General features: G+C 43.3%; 1 protein-coding gene across 1 annotated transcript; it reads right to left on the reverse strand.

Moving 5' to 3' along the window:
• Window positions 1-210: 210 nt before the first annotated feature.
• On the reverse strand, window positions 211-1137 carry LOC131413471 (olfactory receptor 12D1-like). Its single transcript, XM_058553998.1, has one exon. The coding sequence runs from the start codon at window positions 1135-1137 to the stop codon at window positions 211-213; it is 927 nt and encodes a 308-aa protein (XP_058409981.1).
• Between the last annotated feature and the right edge of the window lie 12515 nt (window positions 1138-13652).

A 13652-nucleotide genomic window follows, 5' to 3' on the forward strand; every position in this document is an offset into this window, starting at 1 on the left:
TAGTGTCCCATTTGTTCAAGTTCCCTTTATATTACCTATGAATGTATTGTTTAATACAACTAGACTGAACTTTCCCATTTATTTTTCATTTATCCAGTTCCCTCTGTCGTACATATTGTAAACAATTTGAGAAGTAGTATAATTTCACACCTCAACTTTCTCATTGCCTGCTTATTTATGCCTCGGAAGAGTTCTCTAGATTTCTCCAAGTCAGACCCTCCTTCTGATCACCCTACTCAAGGCCCGCTTCACGTCCTTGTTCCTCAAAGTATAGATCAGTGGGTTTATTAGAGGAGTGACAACACTGTACATGATGGCAATGACCCGGTCCTGGTCCATGGAGCTGCCTGAAGCAGGACGAACATAGGTAAAGACAACAGGAGCAAAGAAAAGAATAACTACCATGAAGTGGGAGGCACAAGTGGACAGCGCTTTGTGAAGCATGCTGCAAGAATGGGTTTTGCAGAAGAGATGAGTGATGATGTAGAAATAGGAGAGAAGTGTTAGAAAGAATGAGCCCATAGCAATCATTCCTGTGACAGTATTGAGCAGCCACTGGTTAAGCTCAATGTTCCCACAGGCCAACGCCAGCAATGGCTTAACATCACAGAAGAAGTGATGGATATGGTTGGAACCACAGAAGTTCAAGTGAGAGGTCATTATGGAGTGCAGTAGGGCATGGAAAAAACCAATGGTCCAGATAGTGATAGCCATCTGGGTACAGAGCTGATGATTCATGATGACAGCATAATGAAGTGGTTTGCAGATAGCCACAAAGCGGTCAAAGGCCATCACAGCCAACAACATGGATTCTGTGCTGCCCAGGAAATGGAAGAAATGAAGTTGACTTATGCATCCCAAAAAAGAAATTGCTTTGTGTGTAGAGAGGAAGTTCTCTAGCATCTTTGGCAGTGTTACCGTGGAGTAGCAGATATCTAGACACGATAGATTGCCCAGGAAGAAATACATAGGTGAATGGAGTCTTGGATCAGAGGTGACAATCATCAGGATGGCTCCATTCCCAGCCACATTGGCAAAATAAATTGCAAGGAAAACAACAAAGAGAAAAGGCCACAGTTCTTGGAAATCTGTCACTCCCAGAAGGAGAAATTCAGTGACTAAGGTTTGATTCAGCATCACCTAAAAGACAAAATAATATGTGGAACACTATTATTAGTGAGAATTAGTTCTTCTAGCCCAAGATTTTTTTCCAAGACAAAAATGTTTTAAGGCATAGTATTGCTATTTTATAAGATCCCAACCTCAGAGGTTGTACGGTATTTGGGCCATTAGACTGTTAAATATTGACTACCTGTCACTTACAGACTGTGAATCAACCATTTTTTTCTTTATTAGATTTATCATTAATATTTTTCTTTCTTCACGTAATCCAGGGCATGTTGCAGCCTATCTTCTCTTGCTGTGAACTTCTGCATTCTGATACAGCTTTCCTTTTATTTTCTTAAGTTAGCCCTAATAGGGAGCACCTTTTTAAGTACTCCATCACACTGCTATCTCTAAACCTGCTAAGAAGCCACTTGAAAGATTTTAACTTAAGAAAAATAGACAGGGAAAAATTCATTACAACCCTAGTCCTTAAAATTAGTAGTGATAGCTTTTCCTCATCTTAGAACATACATGGAGCTAGTGGTGTTTTACTGATCTCTTCCTGACATACATCCCTGGAAACAGCATAGAGCCTTGCTGGAGAAGTAATAAGACTATGTTAATCAGATATTAGCCTGAAGTATATTTGAACTTTTATCACTGCTATATGTGATAATGAGCTTAATTTCTTCCTATAATCTGAGCCTTTTGCTTTCCCAAAATAGGATTCCCAAATTACTACTTTGATGACAAATGTTATTGTGCTTCTATTCTCTAGTTGCCCTGGAACTCTTTGTCATTTTCCAGATTACCAAATCCCTGGATAAGAAAAGTTCATCCTCAGGTGGGCTCACCAGTTCCTTATTTCATCTTATATTGACCTCTCCTTGAAGTATGTATGGCTTCAACGTCCTTAAAATCTAATCTTTTCTTATGATCTATTTACCTATGTTCTGTTTTTATTTTGCCTGAAATAAATTCGTTCTTCAAATATTAAAGAATATTCTACCTCAAGTGGAATTCATCTTCTTTACTCCTAGTTCCATCGATGTGTCACTGGCAGTCGTGGTGTCTTTTATGACCCCAGAAATCTGTCTGCTTCATATCAGCTCTCTCCAGAGTTGTCACAAATTTCCATCTCTTCTCACTTGAAAAATGTCTTTTCTCTTTTGTCCTTTCTTTCTAGCAAATAAAATTCTTGTTTTCTACTAAACGAATGCATTAATTTTCATTTGATTTGCAGAATTGAAACAATAATGCTTTCTTTAGTGAATGTTGAGACTCTTGAGGAATTGTATCTGAGTTAATTATAATGAAGGTTAATATTTGATCAAATTTGCACTATTTACAGGAAGGCAGGAAAACTTTTGAATCTCTTTTCCCCATTATTTGCAAAGTACCTGTCATTATCTCCCTCAGGTACACTGACAAAAGCAGACATAATTCCATGAAATAGCTTCCTTTTTGTTTCTTTCATTTATAGATGTAGTGGATTTGTTGGATTCCCAAGGGGAAGGGGAGGGAAATCCCAACTCACCAGGTCTCGGGATGACGCGGGCCCACAGACACAGAAGACCGAACTTGATGCAAACGCAAGAGGTTTATTGAACGGAGCTCCGGGTCGACTCGTGTCCCTCGCAGGAGACAGAGGGGTCGACCCCGAGCCTTAGGGGGCAAGTTCTTTTATAGGATTTGGGAGCATAAAGCGGGAAAAGGTTGGCGCGGTTTTACATGATTGGTTAATTTAAAACATTCAGACAGTTACATTTTATGGCGCGAATTGCTACGGCGCGAAACAGCTATCAAGGTGCACACACATGTCCCCATCTGGCCCCCCTCCACCCCGACCCTCCCAAACTTATCCCTCTGTAGCACTCCCTTGTTCTCAATTTTCTCTGAACAGTTTAGGGTGAGTCTTCCGCGAACAGAGTCAGTTGGGATCGATAGACTCTATTCATAGAAGACTCGCCCCAACTGCCCCTTAAGGTGTTAACATATTAAATTTTTAACATAATTTACATTCTTCATTCCCCACTTCTTCTTTTGTCCCTAGTTCTAATCTTAGAACTTAGTTTTCGGTGTCTACTATTAGTGGCTCATGGCGTGGGAGAGCTTGGTAATGGCGTTGGAGCATCATAGCATGCACTGCATTGACTCTTTTTCTTATGAAAGTAGTGATTCTATTGAAAACACACGGTCCAAAAACCAAAAGTAGATAAAGAATTAACAAAGGCCCTGCTAGGGAGGATAGTAAGGACGTCACCCAGGGGGACTTAGTGAACCAGGATTCAAACCAGCTTTGTTGGGCCTCCCTGCTTCGCTGCCTCATGTCCAATCTCTTCTTTAATTTTTGCATTCAATCTCGGACTACTCCTGTGTGATCTGCATAGAAACAGCAGTCTTCTTTAAGAGCTGCACAGAGCCCTCCCTCCCTTAAAAACAACAGATCTAATCCCCTTCTATTCTGGAGCACTACTTCAGACAGGGAGGTGAGGGACTCTTCTAGCTTAGAGATAGACTGCTCTAAAGTCCTGAGGTCTTCATCTATAGCATTGCTCAGGGCAGTTAATCCTCTCTCCCCTGCAACTAAGGCTGCAGTGCCGGTTCCTACGCCCGCGGCAACTCCCAGTCCCAGGAGCACAGCTAGGGTGAGGGATATTGGTTCTCTTTTCCTTAGTATAGATTTCTGATCAAACTCATCTTCGAAACTATTGGCAGTATGATAGTAAATTCTAGGCACTAACTGCACAAGCACGCAAAAATAGGGGTATGCCTTTAGTTTACCCTTGCGATGGGGGGAGTGGCATCCTCCGGCTTGTTTTGCCCCCCCCCTCGTCGACCCATGAAATCCCAGTCGGGGGTTCCTATAGCCAGTTTACAAAGGTCAGGGTGTAAGTCTGGCCACCATGTCCAAGGGGAAGCAGTTTTTTGGATTGACCAGGTTATATCTCCTACCTGGGAGACGACTTGCCACGTGAGCAGTTGAGGAGCGTGGGGGTTAGGATTGGACGGTCTGTCTGCCGTCCCCACGACGCAAACGCAGCTTAAGAGGGTTATCAGTCTTTTCCACCTTCCAAAGATCTGCTGCATTCTGGGGTGCCTTCTTCACGTGTGTGGCGTGAACCCAAGAAGTTATACCGTCCACCTTGACTGCTGTGGGTGTAGTGAGGAGCACCACGTAGGGCCCCTTCCAACGTGGTTCTAGCGACCCCGTCCGATGTCGTCTCACAAGGACAGAGTCCCCAACCTGGAACTGGTGCGGTATGAGCAGATCACCAGGCTGGTAAGCCTCTTTTAGCTGGTTCCAGATGTCGCGCCTGACAGCCTCGAGTGCTTTCAAGCGGGCTGACAAAGGTATAGAAGGTACAATGTCAGGGTCATGTATCCCTATTTGTGCCAAAGGGGGAGGGGTTCCATAGAGGATCTCAAAGGGTGTAAGTTTTAAGGGTCCCTGTGGGGTGTTCCGGACGCGGAACGGGGCAAAGGGCAGGAGGGCTGTCCAGTCACTACCGCCGGTCTCCATAGACAATTTAGTTAGGGTCTCTTTAATTGTTCTATTCATCCTCTCTACCTGGACTGAACTCTGGGGTCTATAAGCACAATGTAATTTCCAATTGACCCCCAGTTGACTGGCCAGTCCCTGACTTACCTGGGCAACGAATGCAGGACCGTTGTCAGATCCAATTACCTTTGGGATCCCGAATCTCGGGAGGATTTCTTCCAATATCTTCTTGGCTACTACAGAGGCAGTCTCTTTTCGGGTGGGGAAAGCCTCTACCCATCCCGAGAAGGTATCTACAAATACTAGAAGATATTTATTTCCATACCGGGCCGGTCTGATTTCAGTAAAGTCTATCTCCCAAAAGGCTCCTGGCCTATTTCCCCGGAGTCTGTGTCCCGTGCTGCATTTGGAAACTGCAGCGTTTGTGAGAGCGCAGGCTCTACAATTTTTATAAACTTCTTCAGCCGTTTTTTTCAAATCTGGTACCTGGTACGGGGAGGCCTGGATAATTTCAATTAGTTTCTGAGGGCTCAAGTGGGTTAGCCGATGTAGATGTGATAGATATTCTCGCCCTTCTGCAACGGAAAGGACTTTCTCTTCTTTAGTTAGTTCCCCACCGGAGGCAGCTTTGCTGACCTTAGCTCCCTGGAGAGTCAGGACCATAGGTCCTAGTGCCGCCCGCTTGGCTAGGCGGTTCCCTTGAGCTATGGGGTCGGTGCCTTTCTGATGTCCCGGGCAATGGATGATTGCCACCTTTTTGGGCAAGTGTAAGCAGCCCCCTTTGTTTATAAATAGCCCCATGGACATGGGCAGTAGCAAATGCATACCTGCTGTCTGTATATAATTCTTTCAGTTAGGAGCAGGCTTTGGTAGTGAGTCATCCGGGCGTTAGTCATCCATCGGTCTGGCGGTTGTCTGATAATGCTCGCTAAAGCATGGGGGGCTACTATGGTTATCTGTTGGCCCAGGGTCAACTTGTCTGCATCCTTTACCAGCTGGGCAGTGGCGGCAATTGCCCTTAAGCAGGAGGGCCACCCACTGGCTACCGGATCCAGTTTTTTTGATAGATATGCGACTGGGCGCTTCCAGGGCCCAAGGGCTTGAGTCAGGACTCCCCTGGTTATTCCCTTTCTTTCATCTACATACAGGGTGAAAGGTTTAGTCAAATCAGGTAGGGCTAACGCGGGTGCCTCTAATAGTGCCCGCTTTAGAGTCTCGAAAGCCCTCTGGTGCTCTAGAGTCCAGACAAAGTTCCCATTCTCCTTAGTTAACAGGTACAGCGGAGCAGCCAGGGTAGCAAACCCAGGGATCCACAATCGGCAGAAGCCGGCTGTCCCCAAGAACTCTCTTACCTGGCGAGCGGAGGTTGGGGCCGGGATCTGGATCACAGTCTTTTTCCGTGCGTCGGTCAGCCACCTGTGGCCGTCCTTTAGTGTGTAGCCTAAATAGACTACTTTTTCCTCGACGCCCGGTACCCCAACTCACCCAACTCGGCCAGGAGGCGCTTGGTTCCTTCCTCACAGTCTCCCGGGGTTTCCGCCACCAACAGTAGATCATCTACATACTGTAAAAGAGTCACTTGAGGGTTTTTAACCCTATAGTCAGTCAAATCCCTGTGGAGGGCCTCATCGAACAGGGTGGGGGAGTTTTTTAAACCCTTGAGGCAGTCTTGTCCAAGTCCAGCGATCCCCATATCAGGGTCGCGCCACTCGAAAGCAAAAAGTAATTGGCTTTTTGGGTGCAGCCGCAGACAGAAGAATGCATCTTTCAGGTCCAGGACAGTATACCATTTCCGTGATGGGGGGAGGGAGCTGAGTAGGTTATATGGGTTTGGCACAGTAGGGTGTAAGTCCTGCACTCTCTTGTTCACTTCCCTCAAATCCTGGACCGGCCTATAATCAGCAGTTCCAGGCTTTTTTACAGGCAGGAGAGGGGTGTTCCAAGGAGACCGGCAAGGAACCAGGCATTCCCTTGCCCAGTGTCCTCTCTCCTTACAATAGGCACATTGGTCCTTGTCTTAGGGCTGTCGTCTGCGCGAGCCTGGTCGTGGGGCGTTGCCCAGGTTCCCTGACTGCCTATGATCTGGCCCTGTCGCCTTTATCACTGCGGCCAGTATTTTGGTCAGTTTCTTCTCTTGTCTCCTATCTCTCTTATCTTCCCTCTCTTCAGCCTCCCTTCTCTCTCTCTCTCGCTTTTCCTCCTCACTCTCTCTTTTATGATACACCTTTTCAGCCTCCTTTACCACGTCCCGCAAGTCGTAATGACAGAGGCCTTTTGCCCTTCCGAGGATGGGTCGAAGGGCGTATAAGCCTCCATCAATCGCTCTAGGAAAACGGAGGGAGGTTCAGTGGGCCCCTGCTGGATCTCTCTTACCTTAGCCAAATTGGTGGGCCGCCTTGCGGCTCCCCGGAGACCCGCCACTAGAGCCCGGCGATAAACGGACAGCACCTCCCTACCTTCAGACTGGAGGGGTGACAGCTGGTTGGGCCCCGCAGGAGCTCCATACTCTCTTAGCGGGAGCGCCACCGTGGTATCAGGCCCGTCCGGAGTGGCTCCGCGGCGGCTTCGGGTTCCAGCGGAGGGACCCGAGCCAGTCGCCCTCCGTCCTGATTGCGATCCTGGAGCGGGGGAGGGGTAAGGAGGAGGCGAGAAAGGGGCCATTCGGGAGGAGGCTCAATCTCAGGGTAGACCCCGGGGGGGGGGCCGAAGGGGTCTCCGACTCCGCTGTTCGAGTTGATTTCGATTTTTGCCGTGTCTCCGCATCCTGCAGCGCCAGGACTCGGGGGCTTAGTTTTTCTGCTTTTACCCATGGCTTAACCCACGGGAGTGGGTTCTGCACCAGATCCTGCCACACTGTAATATATGGTCGTTGGTCAGGATGGGACCCCGGTCTCTCCTGGAAAACAATAGCCCTCACCGCGAGGATAACAGTTAGATTAAACGTCCCCTCAGGGGGCCAACCCACATTGAGGGAGGGCCACTCAGAGGTGCAAAAAGTCTGCCAACGCCCTTTCTTTATTTCTACCAATAAGTCGTGCGCTCTCGCTCGCACTTCAGTCCAGTGGTCTAGGGTCAAGGAAAGGGGGGTCGTCACAGTCTGTCCCATCCCGTCAAAGGAAGTCCACGTAACGAACAAAAACAGAACAATAAACACTAAAGACACACTAAAACACAGACAACCCTGCCCGGAAGGCGTCTCTACAAGCCAGCCGAAGGCGGCTTCAGACGGGAGGGGTTTCCGAGTCCTCCCCGGGAAAAGGTATCGCTCCTTTTCCCACCTGGAAGGGGGGTTGGTCAGGCTTTCCTGACTCCCCTTATCCCTTGGGGCGTCCCCCAGGGTTGCAGCCTGCAGTCCCTAGCACGTCTGCCACTGCAGCCGTTCGGTCCTCACGGGCCGAAGCGGCGGCTGCCCGATACTGAAACCAAAACAATAAAACAATACTTTGCGGCGCCGCACACACTCACACACTCAGTCACTCAGGCCTACCTCCAAGGGGTCTTCGGAGTCTGGGGTTACCGCGTGGATCCCGGACGAGCCCCCAAATGTTGGATTCCCAAGGGGAAGGGGAGGGAAATCCCAACTCACCAGGTCTCGGGATGACGCGGGCCCACAGACACAGAAGACCGAACTTGATGCAAACGCAAGAGGTTTATTGAACGGAGCTCCGGGTCGACTCGTGTCCCTCGCAGGAGACAGAGGGGTCGACCCCGAGCCTTAGGGGGCAAGTTCTTTTATAGGATTTGGGAGCATAAAGCGGGAAAAGGTTGGCGCGGTTTTACATGATTGGTTAATTTAAAACATTCAGACAGTTACATTTTATGGCGCGAATTGCTACGGCGCGAAACAGCTATCAAGGTGCACACACATGTCCCCATCTGGCCCCCCTCCACCCCGACCCTCCCAAACTTATCCCTCTGTAGCACTCCCTTGTTCTCAATTTTCTCTGAACAGTTTAGGGTGAGTCTTCCGCGAACAGAGTCAGTTGGGATCGATAGACTCTATTCATAGAAGACTCGCCCCAACTGCCCCTTAAGGTGTTAACATATTAAATTTTTAACATAATTTACATTCTTCAGATTAGCTCTTGAATATTGGGAGGGAAGAGGCAAGGATGTGTGGCAAACTTTTATAGAAGTGAAAGGCACTGAGAGAGAAATAAGAACTATAAGCAAATTTGAATAGAATGCAGATATTAGGGAACTTGCTATGAAAGGAGAATTATTCAATTTTGAGAAATCACAGAGGGCAGAAGAAATGATTTGATGTAACTAAAGTAAAAAATTGTGTGAACACTTCAAGGGAACCCATGGGATTCTAGGCTTTATACTTGGAAGAAATTTTGAGAAAATTATCTAACCTCTACTACAACTTCATAAAGGGCTGTTTCAAACAATTCAGAGTAGTTTTCTCTGATAGTGTAGGAGAGGAAGACAAATCCTCTACCATCAAAGTCCTTCTGGGTGGGCTATGAATTAAATTGACATGAGACCGAATAACAAGAGAAAAATCAAACAAAGCTTTATAACATGTATACATGGGAAAAACCCAGGAAAACTGAGCAACTCACCAAAATGGCTGAACTACCAGTTTAAATATCATCTTCAGCTAAAGACAAAGGAGGATGTTGGGCGTTGGGAGAGTCAGTTATAGGAGATTACCAGAAAAGCACAGTAAACAAGAGTAAGGTTGTTATGTAGATTTAAATCCTTGCCTTCCACGTTGATAAGAGTTTCTAGAGATAAGGTCATCCTTCTCTTCCTGGCACAGAGAGGGAGACACCCTTACAAATGGAAATTTCCCTTATAAATGTAAATGTCTCTTACAAAAGGGTAACTTCTCCTGGTTTTCAGAGCTCCTTCTGTGTCTGCTGTTTCTTAAAAATAATAAGACTAAAATAATCCTTATGCCAAAGAGGTATAATTTGGAGTCACCAATTCTGATCTCTCACAGTAGTCATGTATATGTTAGATATTTAAATAATTTTATCACTCCAGTTTAAAGTAAAAATGATATGCCAAATATAATTTTTGGTTCTCTAACCCACAAAACAGCATTGCATCAAAAATTCATTTGGGGAAAAACGTTTTTTATAACTTTTAGAGAAAATTAGTAATCAGACTCCTCTGTACTAAATGATTTCTTTCATTGCAATATCAATATTTAGACATTAAAGAATTGCTTTGAAGAATGTCTAGAGAAGCAAGCATGTTAAATGAGGAATGTGGTATGACAGTAAAAATGTGGGAAGTACAGTGCATTCATAATCCACAAACACAGTGAGGAGTCCATCATAAGATAGGAAACCAGCTTTAAATCCTGGGTATTTAATTTTAATACTAGCAAGCATATAGATCACTCATTAACAGACAGAAAATATGGGCAGCTTCCCAGCCTATCTCCTATTTTATTCTCTTACCTGATTAAGTGTTCAGATTTGCAGGTAAGAAAGCTTTGTAGGTTGACACTCCTAGTGATTATAAACAGTAGAAAAATATTTGAAAGGATACCTCATGTTGGGATTGCAGTATAACCTCTTCATTTTCAAAAGTCTTTTCCTCCCTTCCTGAAATTTTGACTGACTTTTTATGAGCCATGTATTGCTAGACAAAAAAATCCTGAGGGAAAGTGTCTCCCGGGTACTGAAAAGAATTGTTGGAAGAAGAAACAATACTTTTCCACACCTGCTACATGATTGAGTAGGCTTGGGGAATTCCTATCTTGAGCTCCGTTTGTTTTTTTCCTTCTTTCTATTTTCTTCCCTTACTGTTTTTGTCCCTCAGTTTCAGAACCATAGACAGCAACAAAGTCTCAACTGCCTAGTTTGTTTTCTTATTCAAATGTCCTTTTATTTCCTAGGAAAAGGTATGAATTCACTTTCTCATCTTAAGAATTTCCTTGGAAAATACTCTTTAGTTTATACGGTGGAAAAAAATTGGTAATAAGAATTAATGAATGAAGTCACATCTCATTGATAAGTATCCCATTGATCAACGCATAAAAATAAACTTTAATATTCTATTTGCTTATTATTATTTTTCTATGGAAACCAAATAGAGAGGAATAAAGAAAAGTAGTATTTATTTTTGTTCTTTCTAAGTCTGATGCTTCATTTTTGGTAATAGCAGTGAATTATTTTCTTTAATTTTGGGGTCCAAAAGTTTGTATTTCTCTTTATCGAGACAATGATGTTGCTGGTGTCTATGATGTGTATCTTTGTTTTTTACTATATCCTTTAGGTAAGAAAATCAGGTATTATTTATCCAACGGGTATTTCTGTGTGATCTGCCAGCTATCCAAGCTTTCTGATAACAGTTGTCGATGTACTGTCCTTTTCCATCTTTCTATTGATTTTCCATTTTTATTGCTTTGCAGGAGTTCATTATATATTCATTACATTAATAATTCCTTGTTATTTAATACCTTGTAAATATTATACAGACAAAAATAAGATTTGTTGTGCACTCATTATGTGGAAGTTATTGTTCTGAGTTCTTTACATGTATTAGAACATTTAATTCTTACAAAAACCCAATGAAGGAGGTACTAAAATCATTCCCATTTTACCAAAAGAAAATCAAGTTTCTGAGAATTTAAGCAAATTTCCCAGGTTACAGTGGTAAACTGTTCAAGTAAGATTCAAATAGAGGTTTTCTAGTTTTAGAGAAAACTGTAATGTGCTTCCACTCTTTAAAAATGTCATCCATCCCAGTTTTATTTACAGTTTCCTTAGTTCACTAGAATTCCATTATTTTGATGAAATCATGACTAGAAATTTTCCTCCTTCTTTTTGGACTTTCTGGAATTTTGTTTATGAAATCATTTTCTTCCTTAAGCCATAATGATATTGCCTTAAATTTTCTTTTATTTCAGGGCCAGCTTTATGGACATATGACCTTGTGCTCAGAAGGGCCCCGTGTTTGGCTTAATGATTTGTTGTTGCCATCTTGATATGCTTAACAATTTTTGAACAAGAGACTCCACATTTTTATTATGCACTGGACACCACAAATTATTTAACTGTTCTTGTTTATTACATTTAGTTTTATATTTTGTATTTAGAATTTTAGTCTTTTAGAATTCATGTTAACATGTTATGAGATACCCAGCAAGAATTGACTCTACTTGCTCTCTGTGTAGACAGAAAAACTAGGTATTTTTTCACAGACGTGTGATGCCATCTCAATAATATTCTAAGACTCCCAAAATGTATAGTCTCTTCCTCCACTTTTAATGTTTTCATTGAACAAGCTGTATTTTTTTTGTTTGTGTGTGGAAGACTAGCCCTGAGCTAACATCCAATGCCAATCTTCCTCTTCTTCTTCTTTTTTTTTATTTGCTGAGGAAGATTGGCCCTGGGCTAACACTCATGCCCATCTTTCTCTACTTTATATGGGACACTGCCACAGCATGGCTTGACAGGCAGTGTGTCAGTGCACACCTGGGATCCGAACCTACATACCCCATGCCACTGTAGCAGAGTGCACGCACTTAACCGCTACGCCACCAGGCCAGCCCAGAACAAGCTGTATTTTAATTAATATTACTTTATTATAGGTCTTAATATTTGTCGATTGGGTCCAGTCCTTGCTCTTCTTTTGTAAAAATGCCTTGAGGAGTTTTTGAAGCTCATTTCAAAAGCAATTTCAATGTTATAATCAAGTTTGTTTATAGAAGAAAGACCTAAGTCCACTACAAGGCTGCAGAAAATTGAGATCCTTGAGTAAAGCCATGATTCTTGAAGAAGGATATTTTACGGAAAGGGATGTAATAAACAAAATCTACTCCAAAACAGAGGGAGATTAGAAAGAGTTCCTTTGTTGTAGCCTAGGTTCTGAGTTAAAAAAAAAAGTGTCAGAGGCATCACAATCCCTGATTTCAAAACATACTACAAAGCAATAATAATCAAAACAGCATGGTATTGGTACAAAAACAGACACACAGATCAATGGAACAGAATTGAAAACCCAGAAATAAAACCACACATATACGGAGAGCTAGTTTTCAACAAAGAAGCTAAGAACATACAATGGAGAAAGGAAAGTCTCTTCAATAAACGGTGTTGGGAAAACTGGACAGCCATATGCAAAAGAATGAAAGTGGACCATGTGCTATTGCCATTCACAAAAACTAACTCAAAATGGATCAAAGACCTGAAGGTGAGACCTGAAACCATAAAACTCATAGAAGAAAATATAGGCAACACACTATTTGACATTGGTCATAAAGGAATTTTTTCAGATGACATGCCTACATGGACTACGGAAACTAAAGAAAAAATAAGCAAGTGGGACTTTATCAGATTAAAGAGCTTCTATAAGACAAATAAAACCAGAATCAAGATGAACAGAAAACCCACCAGCTGGGAGAGAATATTTGCAAAACATACATCTGACAAGGGGTTGATCTCCATAATATATAAGGAACTCGTACAACTGAACAACAAAAATCAAACAACCCGATAAAAAAATGGGCAGAGGAAATGAATAGACACTTCTCCAAAGAAGATATACAGATGGCCAGTAGGCACATGAAAAGATATTCAACATCGCTAATCATCAGGGAAATGCAAATCAAAACAACACTAAGATATCACCTCACGCCCGTTAGAATGGCTATAATCACCAAGACAAAAACCAACAAATGTTGGAGAGGATGTGGAGAAACAGGAATCCTCATACACAGCTGGTGGGAATGCAAACTGGTGCAGCCTCTATGGAAAATGATATGGAGATTCCTCAAAGAACTAAAAATAGAGATGCCCTATGATCCAGCTATCCCACTACTGGGAATCTATCCAACGAACCTGAAATCAACAATCCAAAGAGGCTTATGCACCCCTATGTTCATTGCAGCATTATTCACCATAGCCAAGAAGTGGAAGCAAACTAAGTGTCCCTCGACTGATGATTGGATCAAGAAAATGTGGTATATATATACAATGGACTAGTACTCAGCCATAAAAAAAGACAAAATTGTCCTATTTGCAATAACATGCATGGGCCTGGTGGGTATTATGTTAAGTGAAGTAAGCCAGAAAGAGAA

The sequence above is a fragment of the Diceros bicornis genome, chromosome 14 (genome assembly GCF_020826845.1).
Source record: "Diceros bicornis minor isolate mBicDic1 chromosome 14, mDicBic1.mat.cur, whole genome shotgun sequence".
Taxonomy (NCBI): domain Eukaryota; kingdom Metazoa; phylum Chordata; class Mammalia; order Perissodactyla; family Rhinocerotidae; genus Diceros; species Diceros bicornis.